General features: G+C 38.0%; 2 protein-coding genes across 3 annotated transcripts in view; one reads left to right on the top strand and one right to left on the bottom strand.

Moving 5' to 3' along the window:
- The first annotated feature begins 471 nt into the window (after window positions 1-471).
- On the top strand, window positions 472-6,421 carry CUNH1orf100 (chromosome unknown C1orf100 homolog). Its single transcript, XM_044419430.1, has 4 exons — window positions 472-755; window positions 3,295-3,387; window positions 4,680-4,855; window positions 6,309-6,421. Exons 1-4 carry the CDS (start codon window positions 688-690, stop codon window positions 6,419-6,421), a joined length of 450 nt encoding a protein of 149 aa, XP_044275365.1. The 5' UTR covers window positions 472-687.
- The window catches only part of ADSS2 (adenylosuccinate synthase 2), a 42,961-nt gene continuing 34,074 nt past the window's right edge, over window positions 4,345-13,231 (bottom strand). For both annotated transcript variants that reach the window (XM_044419410.1, XM_044419415.1), the window contains one exon: window positions 4,345-12,186. In XM_044419410.1, the coding sequence (XP_044275345.1) occupies window positions 12,134-12,186 (53 nt within the window). In that variant the 3' untranslated portion in view covers window positions 4,345-12,133. The remainder of the gene's footprint in view (window positions 12,187-13,231) is intronic.

Below are 13,231 nucleotides of genomic sequence, written 5' to 3'. Positions count from 1 at the left end.
TGCTTTGGGATCTCAGGAGCTGCTGTTGATACAAAGAATTCTAAAAACTCTTTGAGCTCATGAACATTTTGTATGGCTCTTTGAATCCTGGCGGCAAGACTAGCAGGCAAAGATACAGTTGCCTAGAAAAAAATGCTGGAGATGGGAAAAGAATAACAGAGTTGTGATGGGATCCAATTGCTCCTATGGTAAAGAAAGTGAACAGTCAAGTTTGGAAACCAGCAGAAATGTAAACATAAAACTTACCAAGTATATATGGTTGGGGCAATAGACATCCATTTAGAACAAATCGCAAAAAGTTTCAGACTAGTCTCTGCATATTAGTTTGAGGAAGAGTAAGTAAAACTAGAGATCAATGCCCTACTGAAGTTATTCTATCTAAACTGATAAACATTTACTAGAAACATAAGATGCTGATCTCATGTATTTCTACTTACACATATTTCAATGTTTATCAAGTAACACAGAGGTAGAACACACCAGAAGAACTTTCAATATAAGAACACTTTCAGAAATTCAGGAGAAGAAAAGGGCGGAGGACAGAAAAACAATTTCCCCCTTTATTATAATTTTGCATGTTTTGCCTGTATTTGAAATTTACTCATGTATAAATATTCATTATAAGCTTGATTTCATGTTTTGAAAAATACTGGAATAATAATATTCTATTATTTTTGATAGATTCTAATGGCAGGACATGTTGCAGCAATAAGATTACGGCAGTTTATAGATCCAGCACCAGAAATTCCTCCAGGGTAAAGTATCAAACAAACAAAACACCTCAAGAATTGGTTCAGACAGCAGAATAATTCCTGTTTGATAAAAGATTTTGTAAGAACATGGCAAACAGAACGTTCAGCCCAGACAGCATGACAAATTCTGAGTGTAGAGCTTCAAGTTACTGCCATTTCCATGCATCACATGTAGATCAAATTAGGATCAAACCCAATATTTCAGAACATCACTTTGTGAAGTTTGAAAACTGCAAATAGAAGGCCTTGTGATGAGAAGAATTTTCCAATAACCAAAAATAGACTTAAAAATGAATGTAAACACACTTAAACTTCATACTAAATACTGAATACTTGAAGCTATAAGAGACCTTGAGAAAACTATAGTGATCTTATACAGGTCTAAGGACTCCTAGCATTCTACAACATTGCAATGAATACAGTGGGTTGGATCCAGAATCTGCCTGCTGAGGACAGATGGCTCCTTCTGCCTGTTGAAGGCTTCTGATCCTGCAGAGGAAAGCTGTGGGTGGAGTACAGGGAAAGCAGTCCCCCATGCTATTCCCAAAACCAGGAGAGGAGAGCTGGGGAGGACCTGAGTAACAGTGAGAGGAGACAAACACGGCACTGAAAAGGGAAGAAAGATTGAACAAAAATGCCTCACCCCTGTATTTTTTCTGGCAAGACTCTGTTCAGGGAATACATATGCTGGCAGAAAAGAAAATGAAATGATGACTAATACAAAAGTGTATTTACTCAGATAAAATTGTATTTATATCCAAGTGAAGGTGAATATCATTTGGCTGCTTATACTATTCTTATTTGCACAGAGCCATGAATGTGCATGACTCTTTACATAGTGTAGTGTGCCAAGTTTTCCTTCCTTCACACATTCAAGGCAACAAACCATTTCTTTGCAAAAGTGCTTCATTAACAAAGAATACCCAACAAATGCACCCCCTCACAGAAATTATCTCTGTGCATGCACAGAGCAGTTTGTTGAACCCAATCTAAACAACTACTTCTGGAAACTCTCCTTCTGAGTAATTCTGGGCCTGATCCCTTCTGAAGGGCCTTTTGGCAGTGACCCTGCCTCTTTTTGATAAGCCTATCCTCTAGTTGGCATTCTCACCTTTCCTGACGCCACATCATGGGGTCAAAGAGTCATACCAGATCAGCCTGACAGCTCCTCTCCCATGTTCCCACCTGACACCTGTGCATCTTACCTATTCTCGGAGCCTGCCTGAGTGCTTGGGAAGAGTGGCTGTGAGAAAGCAGCACTTCTATCATCTCAAAGTCTTAAGCTCCATGTTCCTACATTCCCTCCACCTCCTCTCCTTCATCCCCCATCTCAGAATCCAGATTGCTGTGGCCCATGAGTCAATTGCCACCTTAATTACCAACACATGGCAAAGAGGATGTGTCCCTAGCCAGAGGCATTGACCGCCTAAAATTCACCACAGAGGAAACAGAGAAAGAAGGAAGAGCAGCTGCGGTAAACAGATGAATGAGCTATTATTTCAGTTATGCATAAACAGACTTAGTTACAGGCTTAGTTGTCGCTAATGAAGATGAAACAAAATGCATCATAATTGTAAGGATGCGTATTGTCATTGCAGTTATGGAAAGCAGTGTTTGTACTTGTGTGGCAGAGATGCAGGAAGAAGGGATAATCAGACACCATAATTGAATGTGGTGGTATTGTATTGCTGTATATCTATGATGCCGTTCAGTCAACCCAATATAATCCAGTAGTTAGTATTTAAGTATTTCAGACAATTAACATTCTATTCTTCCATTGAATGCATAGCACCCAGACCAGGTTACAACAACTGGTTGTAATCCTATGGCTTCCTGACATTCATTGGAGGACCCATAGGATTTTTCCGAGTTTCGGCCATGTTTCCCAGATCCTGTGTAACCCCAACCCCAGCTTCTGTCTTTCCTTCCCCACAGTGCTTTGGCTAGATGACCCAAGATGTCTACCTAGAGGAAATGCAGGGCACAAGGCACGCGATGAGTGAGATCACCACTGTCATGCTTTGGTCCCTGCATCAGATGCATGCAAGTCTTCAAGCAGAGATTTGTGTGCATTTAGCACAGAGGGTATTGAATCGTGCCCTTAAAAAAATTACAAGCTCAACTAAAAATGCAAAAAATGTAAAAAAATGAAACTCAGCTAAAGCAAGATTTCCAGTGTTAAGAACTGAAAAAAAAAAAATCCTCCCTTAATCATTGCATGAGAAAACTTGCTTTATGACACAAATGAGTGAACTGGCATTTAATGCAAATTGTGCCAACTGACACAGGCAACCAGATACCTCACCTGACAGAAGGATAATAACCTATGATTTTGCCATAGTATTTCACATATTTCCACTCTACTTGTGTGAGTCCTACAAAAGTTAAAGAACTGAATTTTGTTTGTTTATAGATATTTGAAAACTACAGTTGGGAAACATATGTGGAATTTGCTTTTAATTTAACATGCAACGTGAACACCCAGTTTAAGCAAAAGTATTTGAAGTATGGAATTCTGACAATGCTTTATTTTTTTAACCAGAATTATTCATCATCAGGGAAAGGATGTGCTTGGTTACCATCCAGGGCAACTGGCACGACTTCATATTGAATATCCTCCTGAAGGGCAGCCAAGGTAAGAAAATATTTTGTACAGCTCATCACCCTTTAGGTGTTCTAATGGTTTAAGACAAATTGTCAAAAACAAGCAAATACCTAGAATGTTCTGCATATGGCCTTTTAAAGCCTCAGCTTAGAAATCATTGTGAAGGCAGAAGACACACCATTTTTTCCTGTTTGCCCTGCAGCTCACTCCCTTATCTGATCCCAAATGTCCTTCCTTGTATTTTTAACTACTTGATAGCACTATCATCTAGCTAACTATCTGCTGTCCAGGATCCTTATTCTGTTATGAGAAGAATCCCAATATTACCTGAGGTTGTTTGATTTGCACACATTAGGTGGGTATTGTGAAAAACTTCAGGTGCAGAATTGTAGCAAGGAAAGGAAAGGAAAGGAAAGGAAAGGAAAGGAAAGGAAAGGAAAGGAAAGTTGCATGGCATTTTGATTTAAAAGGAAGAACAAAAATGGCAAAATGCTTACAAAGACCTTTGCCTGACAACTACTTTTCTCCCTACAAGGCTAGATGAATGCACAGCAAGAGTCCCCTTAAATCTCCACAAAGTCCTGAGTGGGGCTGGAAAGGCAGCATGGGGTAGGCTTTGGTGGCGCTACTGGCGGCCCTCCACACCTCCTCCTTCCCAGGACCTGCTCAGGTCTAGAACTGGTTAAGTTGACAAAACGTGAACAATCCACCTAATTTCAGTTGCTGACCACAAGAAAGTGGAGGATCTCAGAGAAAAGAAGAAAATGTACCCTAATGGTTAGACAGGATTAATGTCTCCATTTGAACAGACATCTTTACCTCTCATATGCAGAGCCACACCTTCATTTATTACTGGTCAGAAATGCAGGCCACTGTGTAATTGTATGTAATACTGGAGGTTCAAATAAAAATGTCTCAGGAAGACCCTTAATATAAAGCAACAACCCTCATACACACAAAAACACAAGACAGCCACACACCCTCTAGTGAATATTGGAAGAGATTTATTGTATGTTACAGTAGGCTTCTACAGTAGAATAAGTCAATGCAGTTTATACAGATTACCTACAAGATCCACAGCCTCATTTGCCCTATTTGAAGAACCTGATAGGGCCAGTTGAAGAACAATAGTTTATTATTAAACTCTCACTCTAAGCTGTCATGCTGCTAATGCCTATTAGACTACATTTGGATTATAGCTGAGGGGTCTATTTCAACAGGATATTTGAATAAGCATCCTGATACTTGGCTGATATGTGTTCATGTGTTATGAAGCCAGTTGTCAACATGAGATTATTAAACTATTTATGCTTTGCATTTAGACCTTTTACAAGACTGCAACCAGTTCCAGTAAAACATGAAACTGTACATCACCATGAGTATGACTATTTAGTTCTGAAGCAGTATATCCATTACCAAAGGATGAAGAAGAGAGTCCATGATTGGTATACACAAACCACATATAGAGAAGCATTCACATTGCCATGTTACAAGTCAGGTGGGTAAAGCACAGCCATTTAATATCTGCAATTCATATTTTGTTAGGAAAGCTCCTAGTGTTATTAAAAATTATGCATTGATTGACATGGTCACTTATATATTTATCTGTTGCAATAAAAAGGCCAACAGAACCTTTCAACATTACACAGACTATAGTCAAAGCTAGTAACTTCATTTGTAAGGAATAATTGAAAAGATAGCCAGTAGGTTGGGGTTAAAAAAAACCCTTTACCTTTTCTATTTACTTTATAAAAACATTTTATATAAGACATGGATGCACATTACAGGCTTCATCATAACTTGGAAGGGAGCCAGTAACCTCATTTTCCACTTGGAACTGACCAGAGTAAATATCAGAACAAACCAAGAACGAGCCCCCAACAGCACCACTGCATGTAGCTATACTAAAGTTTCACATGGCATTTAAAGGGTTTTGTTTGTTCCAACACCTAATTCTTACACTCTTAAACTGTACAAGCAATTAAAATTAGTATGAAAGCCTTCTTCAACTTTGCTTCACAAATCAAGTAAAGCCATTAGACCATGGATTAACAGGCTTCCATCAGATAATCCTTGCTCTAATATTTTGGCAGAAAGCCTTTCCCCTTACAATTGGCTACAGAGTTGAAGAATTCCTCCTCGTCCTTTCCAGAAGATAAGCTTGCACTTTCTTTGTCCTGCTATGAAAATATATAGGTCTGGATCCAAAGTTCCCTGGGCAAAAGGAAGCTTACATCTCTCAAAAACAAGCAAACTCCCAACAATCCCCTAAACTACATGGTAACACTTTTTTCAAACTGTGGAATCGGCAAGCATAGGAATCAGCAAGCATTATGACACTGTGTGTGTATCTTTTATTCAATGAGAAAAAGAGTCATAATAACAGTTCTTTTTAGAAGCATACACAACCTCTGTCCATTATGTTTTTCCAGCAGTCGAGTGGCTGCAGCTAAAGTGCTGGACTGATCCATGTATTTTTCCTCCCCAAGGAAGAGCTTGGTACAATTTTTAGTGGCTCCAGGCAAAGATCAACCATCTTAACAGTCCAAGCTATGCAGCTGCTCTTCTGCAATCTGGCTGAGATTCAGATAGGATTTATGAGCTCAGAATAACTGATGGAGAATTATTGGGCTGGGAATCAAATTAAAACACAGAATGAAGCAAATGATGAAATGAAACAAGAAAATGATACAAAAGCCTTATGCAGGGCATGATCGAAAAAGGGCAGTCTACTGAATCTTCAAGAAGGGAGCATAATCTAATGCCTAACTTGGTAATATTGATCTGAATGATCCAACGGCTGTTTGGGGCAGTTGTATCAGCAGGGAGGGGGCTGGGGAGAGGCAAGAGGAAATATTAGATGGTTCTGCTCAAGATTACCAACTTTTTTATTCATTAATTTTTCCTGAATTCAAGAAGGGCCTGTAACGACTTTTTTTTTTTAATTATAGAGGGCATTGAGGATAATCTTCGCCCAAGAACCACTGCTGAGGCATTGGCAGCTTGGAAAAGTACTTCTACCAAGAGGAGGGACAAGGTGAAGCCTTCATTTATGGGAGTCTGAGAAGTTATTTCACCAGAGCTTAAAAGAAAACATTATGGACATCCTTTCAAGATTGCTTGACAAAAATATTGTGGACTATGACTAGTGCTAAGCAAAATGGTGTGCCGTATTAAAAGATGGTCTGCAAGGATTTTAACCATTCTACTTTAATTATGGAAAATCTTTAAAATGTGTGTCAAAATGGAAAATGGAATTATAGTAAAATAGTTAGAACAGGGGAAATTGTAATGTTACCTTTCAGAATTGTAACAGTGCAGCACAGATTAGCCCATACGGCTTCACAGAAACAAACAGCTCTAGGCTCTCTGTCCTAGACAGACATCAGGGTTTTTCAAAAGCAGTTAATTTTACAAAATTTAGGAATGTGTTTCCCTCATTTGCTTTATCATTATACAGTTTTACTCTGCAAGGAGTTTTTCACCTGTGAATGGCGAATGCAGTAATTCTGGAACTGATGCCTACACTTTGCTCTTGCTAGAAATTTCACTGGAATTACTTGATTAGATCCATTTGGATTTCTGCACAAACACTCCAGTGCATTGACTAGCTATGCATTAAAAAATAAATCACCAGAAAGGTGCTCTTTCACCAGCAAGTGCTGTTATTACCACAATGTTCCTTACACCTATTCTGGTTCAATTTTTGTTCAAGTGCTCCAGTGCCATACAGGTACAAATGAGTTCACATCACCAACTTTGTATCTCTTTTTTCATTCTAAACTGCATCTGTTCACCCCATTTATTAAAAGTTAGGTTGAACTGGCATCACTGTTAATTTCCCAGTCAACACTCGAGAGAAGATGGTCACTTAACTACAGTATAACTTGCAGGAGTGCTAACAAAATGCTCCAGGTCTGTATTTAATGCAGCCAAGCAAAGGGAAAGTGATCTAACTTCTTGCTTCTACCTCACTATTAACAAGTCCCAACCAAAATTCCCCCATCAGTGTTGCCTATCATCAGATGAGGTGCTTATTATAACTTTTCTTGGAATGTGAACTAGCACAGCAGTTTGTGCTTCTTTCATACCTGCCTCCCATGCACATATTCATGAAGGTTGCATGGTCCATGTCCACCTCTGAGAAGTCCAAAGATAGTGCTTAATAGCAGACTATTAAAAAAATAAAACATGTGCCCTTAAAAAAAAACTTTCAGGGGTAAAGGAATGAGCTCTTACACAACACTATTAGAGCAAGGGCACTTCTACTTTACGCTTCAGTGGCCTGCAGAAGCCAACACAATGCTGGAGAGATCAAATGCTTGAATGCATGCAAGCACATTTGCTTTTGATTCTGCAATTGCATTCCTTTTAACAAAATCTGAGTCGTTAGAGCTTAAGGACCTGTGTGTGTGTCATATAGCCCTCCTCCTTTTTGTCGGGCAGTCAAGCCCACATACATCACAAGGGGTGATAGTTATAACAGGAATAAGTCCTAAGAAAAAAGAAAGCTCATTTATACCATCTGCGATATCATTCAAAGCCAAATAGGATGACACAGTAAGAGACTTTACAAAAGAAAAATGAGTTCTTCTTCCACTCAAATTTTTGACAGCTTTCAAAGGACTCTATAGGTGCACACGGAGTTCATCCTTGTTTGTAGTGTGCTGAGTATGGCATGCTGAGTATTCCCCATGTAAGCAAATGCATGTATATTGCAACACAACAAAACTACACCACACAGGCAGTCATTAGGTGATTGGAGGCAAGGTACCATCCGTATGCCGGTGACATCCAGCTCCGTTTCTCTGTAACTTCTGAACTGAGATAAACTGAACTTAATCTGAACCAGTGCCTGTATTTAATGATCAATTGAATGAGAGCCGACAAACAGCCTGAATCCTGATAAAATGGAGATTGTATGACTGGGTGTTTCCTAGCTACAGGAATTGGAAAGACAGCTTATTTTTCACAGGGTTGCATTCCCTCAGAAAGAACAGGTACATGGTTTGAGGGTGCTCAATATTGTCATTAGGAGTCCAAGTGGCTTCTGTAGCAAGAGGTTGCCTTTTACCAATTCAGACCGGCAACCGTAGCCTATGCACCCATGCTTAGATTACACTAATGCACTATCCTTATGATTGGTCTGAAAGCTGCAGCTGCTTCAGGAAGTAGCAGCCATTCAGCCCAGTGAAGTGTCTGGGCTTGTACCTTTATATCACATTTGACACAATTGCACCTGCTATTAGCTACTGAGCCAAGTACAAGGCATTGCTGTTGCTACTTAAAACCCTGAGCAGCATGAGATCAGATTGCCTTCATCAATACTTATGCAAGTGTTAAGGTAATTCTTCAAGATCTTGCTGCTTAGGCCAACACATACAGATTGACATCTTGCAGCAACCAGGAATGAAGCCTTCTCCATGATGGAGTCATGGAAGAATCTCTGCCCTCATATTCAGGGGGGTATCAACTATATCATGATTTAGGCACCAATGAAAGACCCATTTCTTTATTCAGGTCTCCCAGGTGATGGCTGGCCGGTCTATTTGTTTCTAATTATGGTGCTGTTTAAACTAATTATAGTATTTTCATTAATGTTCTATACAAATGTGTTAGCAATTATATGCATTTATGCATAATGCATTTTGTTAACCCCTTAAATATGTTCAGGTGTATATAAATCTATTAATTATTATTGGTAATAGAAAAAAATAACTGTACCTTTAAAAATAGAATATAAGAAAAGCCCTGCATGTGGCCAGTAGTACATATGGCCACTAGCCCTCTGCACTCCACCAACTGGAATACAGAAGTATGAGTCACTCTTGCATTATACATGCTGTCAAAACAAAACAACTCAACCATGGACACCATTAGTAAAATAGGCAGAAAAGGAAGAAAAAACTGGAGTAAAGAAAATCTGTTCTCTGCATGCTATGCAAGTTCTAGAAATTAAATCTAGATGAAAATCAGGTACAGAGCTTATCAGTGAGAATGTTAAAAGGGGCAGAATCTAAAGTTCCATGGATAAATGTGTACAGTGAGAATTTTAAAGTGCCATAATCAAAGCTATGTCCAGGAAAAAAATATAGTAAATACTATTCTGAGCTTCAATGTTGGGTTCTTTTTTGAAGTTTTCAGAAGTCAGAAAATGAATCTGGGCACAACAGTGGATTATTGGCTCAAAAATGATCAGCTCAGCATATTGTACTGAAGCAAAAGAGAGAAAAAACTAATGCTGTATTTTTCAGGAACAAGTGCATCTGAGTGGGTATTGTTTGAGTCAGAAACATTAGAGAGCAAAAGCATATTTAGCACTTCCAAGAATAAACTTACATTTGGGTTTTAAAAATAGTTTTACAGGGTTGTTTTGGTTATTTAGAGGCACTTGAGAAAGTTAAAGGTTGTGGGGTGCTGGGGACATTTAAGGTAAGAATTTTGAAGGGGTGCAAGAATGAGGAAGCAGAGACACCTTATCACGTGAGTTGATTACTGCTCACACAATTCTGAATCCAGTCCCTGATTTCTTAAAGAAAATGCTAGTATTAGTTTAATCATTGATTCCTGCATAAAGACTTTCTTCAGCAACTGTATACAGTAACAGATTAATAAAATTTGGGGGACCATTATGTACAACATACAAAGCAAGCCAAGAAACCCAATTCTGAGGGGGGGAGTGAGGGGGGGAGAAAGAGATTAAGTGCCATGGTTTATCTCATGTGAAACTTAAGCTTCTGATCACATTCCAATTAAATGTAGATACATGTATATTTTTGTACCTATGATTTTGCTACATAACTGACACAAGCTCACTCAACAGTTGGTAAGCATCACCTAAGTTAGTTTTATTCTAGTTGTTCTAAATGTTTACCCATTATAAAGATTGTAAGCACTGTCCTTTGCTCCTTATAGGTTTACTTAGTAATCTTGTTGTATAGTTGTGTCTATTCTTTGCTTTCATTGTCTGCATTTTTAACTTTATCTTAAAATAACATTTCATGTAGGGAAAAACAATAGAGATGCTAGTTATTACGTTGTTGAACTGAAGGTACATTAAAGACAGGATTACAGTCTGTGGCGAGTATGAGGCACAGAATAATTAGACACACTTGTCCTTTCATGTACTACTGATACCATTCTAGAACTTACAACAAACTTTCCCAGAAAGTGAGAGTGGTATTTTCATAGAAAATAAGTGTTTTAAGTTCTTCCCTCCCCCACCCACCTCTTGTAAATTTCCACCAAAAATTTATGATAAAATCCTCTTTTGGTAAGAGTTTGAGCTGCCAATTATTTTTCATCCAGAACTTAGGAATGCAACTAAAACTTATTAAAATACATTTTCTGAAGCATGATCTCATTCATTACAGACTTTAGCTGGACTAACAAACTGTTATACTCCTAGATGCTAGCAGCTTACACTCCATTTTTAGACACTTCAGCACTAAGAAATGTGTAGGGGATTCTTCTAGCTGTTAGCAGTGTAATTTAGGCAATGGGCTATTAGAAGACTAACTAGCAGCCTTAACTCTTAACAAAATGTCAGTAATACTATATATGTATGCCCAAATATTGAGTAGCATGTGCAATTCTGTCTCATCTTTAAAAAAATAATCACATTAACAAAGGTATGGAAGGGTTTCTCTATAAGAAAAGGACATGTTTTTTAGCTTACAGAGAAAAGCCCTGTGAGAAAGAGCAGGCCATGAATGATATTAGGAGAGTTAAAGAATGTAGTGGAGATTAAAGTTACTTATACCTCAGTTGAACTGGCATTCAGTGTAATGGCTTTTGCAAATCACAAGCATGAGCTACATAACTGATTGTCTTTGCCAAACAGTCTAACACAGATTCAGGTAGTTTTAAAAAATCAATTTATAATAAGACACTGCCTTCAGGGACTATTTACGTAGGTAGACAAGAGCAGCCATAATTGGACTGCCAAAATCTGATGTGCATACTCAAGGAATAAGCTATTCAACATCTATTAAGCCTATTTCTAGTCATTTTTAAATAGCTGATACTGGATAGATTTAGCAATAGGCTAATGAACTGACGGATCATTGGTCTGAAGAAGAACAAGCTGCAATGCAAAAGTGTTGTAACTTTTAAAAACTCGGTGATCTTCTTACAGTAGTGAGCATACGACTCCTACAATCTGTTTTCAATATTTTCATTTATAAATTAAGTTGTTACACTGGATACATTTTAAGCACCAATTCCAAACTATCACTCATCATCTTAGTTTTAATAAAAACTAACAAATTTTCTTTCTTCATTATTAAAAAATCATCCCTTTCTTTAATCACACACTACATCAGCAGCCATACAGGGAATAACAGCTTTAGGAATACAAATGGGGATGTAAAATTCTGTGCAAAACTGCATTACTCATTCTAGGCATCTAAAATTTCAGGAAAATTTGACCACCAAAAGCAGAGAGGCAATAAAGACAAATGGTCATTAAATTAATACAATCTTAGACCTTGAAATAAATTTTGGGAGAAACAGTTGAAGAAAATCTCTGGTGGCACCATGACAATGGGTGGCAATGGTGACAAACACTCTGGAATTTGTGAAGTGGTAAGATTAACGATACTGATAGTTGTTAAAGTCTTTACAGCACTAACAACAGTTTTTCCAGATCTTCTCTAGCTCTTTTACATACAATGTCCAACTTTCCAAAAACTTTGTTTATTGGACTAAGGATAACAGATATAAGAACAAGCAGTCTATGGAGTGTGCTTCCTTTTCTTTCATTTCTTCTGTATCTTTAGAAGAGCTGAATCATTGACTCCCTGGATTTCCCTACTCCAATCCATTTAACTGTAAAAACAAAAAAAATTCTTACATCAGGTTTTGAAGGAATTGATCTCTTACAATACAGAAGACACTTTCAAAGCCTTCCCAAATCAGAAGATTTCAGTAATTATGGCACTATATTGGGCTAATTGTGCGATATGCTACTATAGGAGGTGCCAACATTTTGGGCCCATGGGTAATTTTGGGAATTTGATAAATTGCTGTGGGCATCATCACAAAATATCTATGTATCACATCTATGGGTCTTAGGTGGCATCTTCTTCATGAAAACAGCATTACTGTATTACATAGATAGACTTTGTACTGGATCAGTGTCCATATTCACTGATGTACAAACTCTTTTAAATTATTTACCTGCTTCATGGAAATAACAGATAGAAAGGGAAATTGCTTCTCTAAGCTAAAAACTGGTATTACAAAACTGACTGACACTTACCTCCTATAATGCAATGAACTGAGGATTTTACAGTGCTTTCAATATAAGAACAGGCAGCATAGAGATGCCATGTTCAAATGGATACATTAGGATATTTGTTCTAGTTTTGTTGAAGCCTGTGCATAAGTGCTAGACAATGACATTTCAAACAAAGCCATGTATATACATTTTTAAAAAGGAATATAAACAAATAAAAAGTAAAAATTTGAATGCCCATTATCACCTTGTAAGGGACCCCACTGTGGATTCCTCTGGAGGTACCTGTGAGTGCTGCACTGTGAACTCCTGTACTACTACTTGATATGTACTGATCTGCACTGTGGCATCATTTATCTGTGTGGACTGTTGTGCTGGGTAGCAAATAACACATGGTTTATTTTAGGGTTATCTGAGGATCCTCTGACCCAGGAACAATCCCTATTACCAGGGTTTGCAAGACATAGCAAGCCAAAATCCAGTGAACCAGAACACATTTGATCCTCTAGTACAGGTGAACTAAGTCCTTTCAGGTGAATTAAGCTTATGATGGGTTATTTTATCATGCAAACAGGCCCACTGCACAGATACTCCAATCATGGAAGGCCAAAAATTTTCAAGCAGTTCTGCCAAGTC

The sequence above is a fragment of the Varanus komodoensis genome, unplaced genomic scaffold (assembly GCF_004798865.1).
Source record: "Varanus komodoensis strain SLA01 unplaced genomic scaffold, ASM479886v1 scaffold1, whole genome shotgun sequence".
Lineage (NCBI taxonomy): Eukaryota > Metazoa > Chordata > Lepidosauria > Squamata > Varanidae > Varanus > Varanus komodoensis.
The sequence above is the reverse complement of the archived record's forward strand: the minus strand, read 5'-3'. Positions and strand labels throughout refer to the sequence as shown.